The 9,878-nt window shown below is 35.4% G+C and overlaps 1 protein-coding gene across 1 annotated transcript in view; it reads right to left on the bottom strand.

Annotated features, from left to right (window-relative positions):
* Positions 1–1,424: 1,424 nt before the first annotated feature.
* The window catches only part of pex5l (peroxisomal biogenesis factor 5-like), a gene marked incomplete at its 5' end in the record, with an annotated part of 19,115 nt that continues 10,661 nt past the window's right edge, over positions 1,425–9,878 (bottom strand). The window contains one exon of the mRNA XM_015402716.1: positions 1,425–7,742. Within this exon, the coding sequence (XP_015258202.1) occupies positions 7,541–7,742 (202 nt within the window). The remainder of the gene's footprint in view (positions 7,743–9,878) is intronic.

Here is a 9,878-nt window from a genome sequence, read left to right as displayed (position 1 = left end):
TAAACCTTATGTTCCACTGTGCTCCTCTTTAACAACACCGTGCCTAAATCCTGACTCAAATTTCATCTTCTCGATTAACGGCTGCTGTGTTTCCTGTATTTGCCGCAGGAAATATTACTAAAAGTCTCTATGCAAGTCCTGCGTTTTTGCTGCTCATCATCAGCTGATGACTGATGAGGTGTTTGTCTGGCTTTGCTGCAGTCTGTTCTAAAAATGTCCACGTCTGTAAATTTTTTGTGATTTTGCTGGTCCTTCTTTTTCACAGGCCTTCCTGGTTAGACATTTTCTTTTGGGAGATCTTATTTCGTTTCAGCTTTCCCTCTGCTCAGTCTGTTTTAGTCTTTGTTCAATTTGTTACAAAAAAAAGTTTCACATTCAGCATGTGCACTACATGTAGTTATTTGGCTTGTACAATGGTACATTTGCAGGTTTTACTCTTTTTCATTTGCCTAAATGTCAAACATGTTCTACCCTTTTTTTTTCTCTCTGCTGCCTTTTTTTTTCAAAAAGATTTGTGCCATTTCTTTAGTTCTCAATAGTTTTTCAGATGGGATTGTTTTAGGTTGACTTTTGTAATCTAGCCTTTAATTCTAATATGCCTTCAATGTACGTAAATACCGAACAGTATATCTAGTGGCACTGTTTACTTTATGTTTGGGTAATTTAATAAACACATTTGTTGAAACATGTTATATTTTATTTATTTTTTTTATAAACCTGCAATTTCTCATCTGAGGATTTTCTTTCATTGTTTTAATAAAGACAAGGAAGTTTTAAAAGAAACCACATTTTACACAGAGTGTAATTTGAGTTAGAAAAGAATCAAATCCACATAAAAAATGCAGAGTATTGCAAAAAAAAACAAACAAAAAAAAAACAACAAAAAACAATGCCTTAATTAAAATAAAACAAATTTTGACTTTTTAATCAGACACCAGGGTAGTGGTTAAAGTACTAGAGAATGCTCAGCACTCTGGTAGCTGCATATTGAAGGAGCTGCTGCTGCCGCCTGATATCTTTTATTAAAACCTGTAGGTGCATGCACCAGTACATTAATTTTAGCTTTTCTTTTTTTTAAGATACCCTTTATCCTAGCACTTTTTTTATATCAATAAACTTGAATTTTGTTATTGAAACTTATGCAAGTCAGTGTAAGCATCAAGGATTTTTTTGATTGGTCCGTTGTCATGGGCTTGTCATGCAGTCATTCAGATTCCTGTTTCTAACCTCAAATCCTGAATTCAGACCCATAAACTAATGAATGCTTTTGGACACACTAGCTCAGTGATTGCAGGATACTATGGTCAAGTGGTAGCAATGAAATTTAAAGTTGTACATCATCAGCATAGGCAGTGGAGTCTCCCAAAGAAAGACACACAAGCAGAGAATATGTAACAATAGTTTATTTTAAAAGATCACTTCCATAACTTCTTAATTTAAAGTTGCTAAAGCTTTTCTTGTGATTATACAAGTCGAGTAATAAGAATTAGATTATGTGACTCAATAAATATTTGGACGTATAGAAAGTATATCAATTCTAGTTTCATTCATCAAAATATAGTTTTATTCATTCATGTGGGATGCTTCTATCAAATTAGCTAAAATACACAGTTTCTATACATTTTGCCATAAACAAAAAAACAACTGTAAACAGTGGGGATTAATGATATTCTTGAGCCCCGACCTATAAGCAGCTTTAAAAAGTGTTTTAAATGCTATAAAGTTACGCAGCAACAACGCCAGCATATATATTATTACATCTGCAAGCATCCAAATGTGTTCTAACCATTTTTGGAGACATGAAATACCACAGAGTCTTAAAAAAAAAAATCAAAGAAAATGTATAATGTAATAAAAAAAATCTTTTTGGATTCAATCTATTTTTTTTGTCAATTTGTTTTTAAAGTAACCAGTCTTGTAAGAAGTTTTGCGCTTTAAATGAAAACAATTATTATAAGGTATTTGAAAGTACTATTTTTAAGTCAAATTGTATTCCAGAAAAAAATGGTTATAGTTTTAAATATAAGCAGCTATTTTAAATAGTTTCAATGAATTGGTTAGAAATACTTTACATTTAGAACAATTACATTCCCTATAACCATCCTACTGCTGAATCCCTGCCTTTACTTTTTCAAACATTGGGTTTAAAATGTTCCTTTCTTCTCAACTGATACACTAATGTTAAATTTGATTTGCTCTCGAGTTTTTACAAGAGCATTCCAACTTCGAAATGTCATCCGTATACATCAGGCATAGGCACTACTGCTACAACATTAACACAAATACAACCCAAATGTTGCAGCAATGAAACAATAACATGTGGAACTTATGCTACACCATGCATAAAGGGTTCAAGTGGCTCCAACAGCTGACGTATGACTTCTGTTAAGGTCAAATTCAGTCAGTAGTTATTTTTTAGCACTTGGGCTCAATCATATACTGCATACAGGCAATAAGTAGGAAAAAAAAGGAGAAAATCAGCAACAAAAACAGAAACTGACATCAGTTCAATAGTGAATTACACCCTTTGTCCCCAAAAAGCTTGCACTATACAAAATGGGGGCAGCTAATAAACAACATGCAAACTTCATATAAAGAAAATAAGAGTTTTAGTTATGCTAGCAAACATAGCAAGATAGGAAAATGTCAGTGAAAACTAAATAGCAAGTGGTAAACACAACCACTTCCAGCTTTTTATCAGTATTATAATTTAAAAGAGAAGGTGATCTCTATGATCACTACCATATTTAATATTTTTTAAATAAAGCTGAATTGTTTTCTTTATTCTCATTGTTTTTTTGGTCCCAAATGCACCCTGCACAGTTTATCTTTTATGCCACAAACCATACCTTGTGTTTAATAAATACTAAATATATAAATATTGTTTTAATGATAAAGTTGCAGTACACTGTAGAAATATTGAAAGGGAACCTCCTCATGTGTTGAAGATGTTTTTTATATATATATATATTAGTGATAGCAAAAGTGAGGATTTACATGCATTAAAATGAAGTATAATTCTGTGCCATAACTAACATGCTATCAGCCTGATGATTTCCCTCAGGAGCATGCGCTATGCTACTTCAGTTCACCTGAGAACATAGTTAGTTTTTACAAACTTAATTTACAGGATCAAAAAGTGAAAACCTAGAAAGAAAAAAACCAAAAAGAAATTTAGAACAGATCTGAAAACCAACAAAAACACTATAGACCTCATGTTTTTTTAACAGTTTTTGTCAACAAATATGACAAACAGAAACAGGTAGTGGTTATAAAATAATTATAAAGAAAATGGTTTCCCTTTGCATAAAGTAACTAAAAGTTATTAAATATCAGACATGGTATGAAGGTGGACAGAGGACTGTCTAGAACTCTATTCTCTGTTCAACAACCACAATGTTAGTTGATGCATGTCGATAGAATCACCAGTGAAAACATTTCATTTGAGTGCTGGAAGTGTATACTTTCTTTTTTTATATACAATATATCCAGATAAAAAAGGCAACTAAAGCTAGCCAATGACATCTGTGATCCTTTTGGATAATTTCCCAGGGAGAACTTGCAACATGAACCTTTCTCTTCACGTGCACATCCCTAGACCTGTATATTATTTTATAGTAAGGTAACTTACAAGTTCATATATTAAAATAAATAATAGTAATAAAAAAAAAACAGTAGAATTAATTTAAAGAATCATTTTCTCTGTGTATAAACCATTAGCTCTTTTGACAAAATGGTCCAAAGGCTGGAAGTGTTTTTTTGATTCATAAGCAGGCTGTACCAAACTTATCTAATAAAGCACTAGGTAAATTTATCTCATGATGAATTGAATGAATGAAGGAAGAGAGGCTCTAAATAAAGAAAATGTGTAACATTTCAGGCTGTTTAGGAGAATTCAGTGAGAATAATTCAGTTTGTGGATGATTTTAGAAGCAAAAGAAAGTTGCATGAAACAGCGATAAAAAGAAAACTAATAACAGTAGTACATGTATATAGTTTTGTAGTGCACTAGTAACTGCTAATGATCTTCTTAACTGCTGCAGTTAGTAGGTAACCTTAATGTAGAAACAAACACTAGATGATCTAAAATAAACCAGACACCTGTCACAATAGTAATAACCTGTGTTAACAGAACTGGCATTTAGAAACCTAGCAGTTAGTGTGCTCCCAAAAAAAGACTGCTGCAATACCTGTGTCAAGTACAGTATAAAACATGCAACATTAAATCCAAAGGCTTCAAAACCTTTGAGTTTTATTTGATATGAATCCAGATAGGGAGAGAGAAGTTTAGCATTATCCAACTATAGTGATTTCCTGATTAAAAAAATAAAACAAAAACAACCTTTGTTGGCCCATGAACATTTTGTAATAGATATATTTTTTTCTTTTTGCATGAAATCTGAATGGTCTTTAAGTGGTAATGACAACAGTGGCTTGCAAAAATATTCATACTTCTTGAAAAGTACACTATAACCACAAAGTTCACTGAATTTAATGCTGATTTTATAACACAACGCATAGTACTGTTGGTGAAGAATAATAAACAGAACATGTGGTTTTATTTCTCCACAAATTCAGATCACAAAAAAAAGGCACGAAGCCTTCAGTACACTGTACCTGAAATAATCCAGTGCAACCAGTTTGCTTGCAAAGTTACCAAATCACTAAATAGCGTTTACCTGCTCTGTGTAGGCCTTGAAGATCAGGGGTGAGGTAAAAATATTCAAAGCAGGCTTAGGTTATAAATAAGTTTAGAACATCTTGTGGAGCCCTGCTCATTACATCATCCAAAAAGTAAAAGAGTTTGGCAGAACTGCAAAGCTACCAAGGAATGGTAATCTACCTAATGGGCCAAATAAGAAGAGCATTAGCATTAGAAGCAGCAATCATAAGCATCCCTTATGATTCTAGAGGAGCAAGAGATTCCTTGCTCAGGTTGGAGAGTCTGTTACTGCCACAAGTATTAGTGATGCCCTCAATCTGGCCCATACTGAGGAGTTTCAACAATGAAAGTCACACTGAAAGAAAGACACAGGAAGTCACATGTTGAGAGCAACTGAAAAACCTGGAGGAAGATATTCAACATGCAATAAAACCCCAATACTTTTAAACTAATCCTGCTAAAAAAAAAAGCAGCTGTTAGCATCAGGATATGAGGAGGTTTCTACGGAGTGAATAGGACCTTAATACAAGGCAATCCTAAAAACAGATCATGGTAAAAATACCACAACAGCTACAGTGGACTGGGTTTACACAGTTCTGCACCAGAATGGCCTAGTTAAAGACCAAACCCACCTCTTGCAAGACTTAAAGTTGCTTTTTACAGATGCTCTTCATTCAACCAGGTTGATCCTGAGCTATTTTGCTAAGGAAAATTGTAAGAAAGCTCAATCTCTAGCAAATATTAAGCTGGCAAAAAGAAAATGCCAAAAGATGGTTACACATAGAAACCTGGTTGACTTCAGGGCACTGGGAACACATTCTAATTACTATTTTCTGATTTAATAAAAAAAAAGGACATAAATACATGTTTTTATGGTGCAACATATAATTCCAATAAAACACAATCAAAGTTGCAGCTGCAATGCGACAGATATGAAGACCTCTGCAAACAAAGACAAAAACGAGCTGAAAACTGTTAGAAGAAAAATGTGTACAGCTGTGAATTCTGTGTGTGCAGCTGCAGCCACATATGCAATGCCATATGACAGAGTGTCAATGCTGCACTTCAGCTGGTTCATGTTTGTTCTCGCTCAGCCGCCTGATAAAACACTCCTTCTAACACAAAGTGTGTCATCCCAGCTGCACTGTTTGGAAGATGAATGGTTCTGGTGCTGGTCTCTGGTCCCCGCTGATAGCATTCATTCAAAACACAGAATCAACACTTCCCTTTGGTCCACTGAGGCAGATGGGGACAAACATGAAACATGACCTTTTGCATAGAAGCTGACAAAAAAAACAAAAAGCTTTCTGCAGCACACCCAGACTGTGGACATGGCTGATAGACACTAAAGTGAGCAGTTCAGTCTACTGCACGGCAAACTGCATGAAGCTCACCTTACTTTCGAAATATGCAGACTAAAATATAAAAAATAAAAAACACATTTATAGAAAATACTCTGAGGTGCTGAAAAGCATTTTATCATAAGCAGGAGCTTCACTGCATTGTTTAATATTTATTAGGTAGTATGAATAACATTAACTCATTCATAATATCATTTTTTTCTTTTTGTGGATGCATATTAATGTAAAAGCAAACAAACAAATCTGTGCAACAGTTTAAGCAGTGCTCCATAAATATTGCATGTCGGCTGAGGGTAAATGATTAAATGAAATGAATGAGCCTCACTGCTGGTGGGGGAGCAGCAGAGATACAAATGACTGAATTAAATAAATTCATCAAGCTGCTGTCTCAGTCCTTGGCCTGTGAATGCACCTCTTTTCATCTGATGTAAATATGAGCTCTAAAAATGAATACAGTCAGCATAAATAGGAATTAGGCTTTTCTTTGTTGGGGCTTCTGAGAAGAGATATATTTTTAGAAATATAATCACTTTTCCCTCTGAGAGAAGTTCAAAAACACTATTTAAATAATCATTAACCCGCTCATTGTGCACATTCCTGTAGCCAGTCAGCATTAAGGAAAGAAATATTACACACAAACTGCATAAATATAGATACAACCAAACTAATATTAGCTGATTGGAAATCTCACTGGTTATAAGATCAGCTTTTGGCTAGGAAATCTTAATCTGGTCTGAAAATGGCTTAGATATATTTTCTTCCTTGTTGCCGTAAAAATATTGTAAATAAATAAGGTTGGACACATGCATCCTAGTAAGGCTTTACAACTGCGCATTCCACTCAGAGTAAGTTATCTAAAAGTGCAAAGGGAAAACTTCTATAAGTCTTTTGGATCTATCGGTTTCTAGTAATTATTATTATTTTATTTATTTATTTTTTTTGCAGAACACTATGTCACAATTGACAGAGGTTGAGCTGAAGCCAGGAAGACAAACTGAAGCTTCGGGTTACAGGGTGCAGCCTTTATTGTTCCCTGACTGGATCCATCTGTCAGATAGAGATACAGACAGTCCTGAGTCAACAGTTCTTCCACTGAAAAAGCCTCTTCTTCTCTGCTGCAAATGGCTTGTGAGGGTTGCTCTGAGGGAGTCTTAAATCTGACTGTCACTCCTGGCTCACCTCAGTTCCACTGCATGAGTCAGTTTTTAATTGATGCGTCCTCTAAGGCATTGCTCGTACAATCTTTGCCCGTCCTTGTGCTCTTTAGGGAAATCACAAATTGCAGTGCAAATTCAATCACTAAGCAGTCTATTCAAATCCTTGGAAGAGCCGGCCCTCTGAACTGCTCAGAAGAAATTTAGAGCAGGAAAAATAATTTGACCTTTTTAGTTAATTTTGAAGTGTAGAAACTGAACACATGCTTGGGTGTTGACTCAAACACATGCACTTTGGGCTTTTGGCTGGATATCAAAGGATAAAAGATGGAGCGCACCCAAACATCGCTTCCATTGATTTCTCAAATGTCCAAGTTAAAGGCCCGTATCAGGAGATCCAGGTCGCCAATGTTTGCAGCCTGAAAGAGTTCAGGTTGGTCCATCATGGATAAAGCTATCCTCAGAGCTGCCCAGATGTTACCAGACATCACCTGATTGGACTGCTGGCCACTCTGGCTCTTCCTCTGGAGACTTAAAGCTGTCAGGAAGTTACTGGCTGCCTCCCTGGGGAAACAAAAGGGATATATTACGTTTGACAGGCTAGATTGTAATAGCTCCAGCATGATTATGCAACTGTCTTGTTACATATTTTGAACAAATTATAAATAAATGTGACGTTGTCATAAATTACACAGATTGTCATTTATTTTTGTGATTTTATGTGAAAGGACAAGTAAGTACACAATAGTGAGGTGTAAATAAAATTTGGTACAAATACAAATAAAATGTTTTGTGTACCTCTGCAGTCAGACCTCTTTCCTTTGATACCCCAAAATGCAACCTATCAACTGTCTCTGCTGGAATGCATTTTGGGGTATCAGAGGAAACTTGCTAACACCAGATTCAACATTAGCTCTTCATTTTTATGATGATATATTTTTTTTAGTAATGTTCTCTAAAAAAAACTTTCCTGTAAAACTTGGGTTACTGTTAGGTGAAATACTAACACCATGAAAACTATAAAATAATGCATATTCTTTATAGGTTCAATATTATTCTACATTTGAAAATAAAAAAAATATTAACAGTGAGGCCCCCAGAGCATGTTTTTGTCATTTGTGCAGGAAATTTCCTGTCAGATTAGACAGACAGTATGGCCCAAAAAACTCCATATTTATTCCTATTCTTAGCGGGCTGTTTCAGCTTTCCATGCCCCCATCTTCCTGAAGGCTGTGAACCCAAAACCCGCAACCATGACAACCAGTCAGAGTTTCTAAAGATAGCAGCTAGGTGCATGGAATAATAGATGAAGGCCATAACTAGACCGATGGGATGCTATAGAACACTCTGGACAGCCTATTTCCCCTTATGATATCATAAGAGGAAAGCTTTACAAACAGATGATTTTTAACACACGTTAGCTAATAGGTGGAGAAAGGCAATTATAGAGGTGACAGGACTTTTACAAAATGTTTATAATGTGAATTTTGTATATGGGCCCATTAAAGCAGTGCTAGTAAGCTTCAAACACCTCATTCAGCAATGCTAAAGCTATAATCTATTACACAGTCTGACAGCATGGCTCAACAGCAAACCTACTAAGACTGCCAACCTTAACTGACAGTCCAGACGAACATTTATCTGGGGTCCGTTTCACGAACAGCTTTACTGAAAACTCTAAGTTGTCTAAACCTAAAAACAGGGAAACTCTGACTTTTCCATTTCACAAAGAGAGTTTCCTCAACCTTTATTTCAGTCACCGTGGTAACATTCTCCCCAGAGCTAACCTAGACTGTAGCAGGTTTTCTTCAGTAAACTCAGAGTGTCCTCTGTCTCTGCTCTCCTTACAGACAATCAAGCTGTTTTATTTCCAGATATAGTCAAATTTTTTGTGCATAGAAAAAAAAAAAAAAAAAATCCTAATTTGTTATGCCTACTTCATGAAACGGACTGTCAACATAAAACTGTCAGTTGTGCAGAACTCAAACCTGCCCCTCATGGCACAGTTGAAATAAGAGACTCATTGTTTAAAAAAAAAACTAAAAAAATCATTAGAAATTTTCAATAAGATGGTGCATTGTTCAGTTGATAGCAAACTTTTTGTCCAAATGCAAAATGCTTTGTCTAGTAGAAAACTAATACTGTTCATCACCCAAACACACTATCTTCACAATATAACATGGCAGAGGCGGCATCATGTTTTTTTTAAAAGATGGTCGAAATCACCCTAGGCATGGATAGCCTACAACAACTCCCGATGCTGTAACTAAAGCAATAGATAATTCAATACATAAAAGCAACATTAAAGGAAAGTTACGGATTTGATTTATGATGTGACAAAAGTTTAAGGATATTAGTATTTCAGCTTTTTTCTCCAAGTGTGAGTCTCTATAGCTCTCTATTTATGTTTTATGTCTCTGGGGAGTTCTCATTTCAAAGCTTTACTTAACTCTGTCCTCACAAAATGCCAATATTACACTCACCGGCCACTTTATTAGGTACACCTGTCCAACTGCTCGTTAACCCTTAATTTCTAAGCAGCCAATTAACATGGCGGCAACTCAGTGCATTTAGGCATGTAGACATGGTCAAGACAATCTCCTGCAGTTCAAACCGAGCATCAGTATGGGGAAGAAAGGTGATTTGAGTGACTTTGAACGTGGCATGATTGTTGGTGCCAGAAGGGCTGGTCTGAGTATT

The sequence above is a fragment of the Cyprinodon variegatus genome, unplaced genomic scaffold, assembly GCF_000732505.1.
Source record: "Cyprinodon variegatus isolate N-32 unplaced genomic scaffold, C_variegatus-1.0 Scaffold1387, whole genome shotgun sequence".
NCBI lineage: Eukaryota > Metazoa > Chordata > Actinopteri > Cyprinodontiformes > Cyprinodontidae > Cyprinodon > Cyprinodon variegatus.
This window is presented reverse-complemented; position numbering and strand designations above follow the sequence as displayed.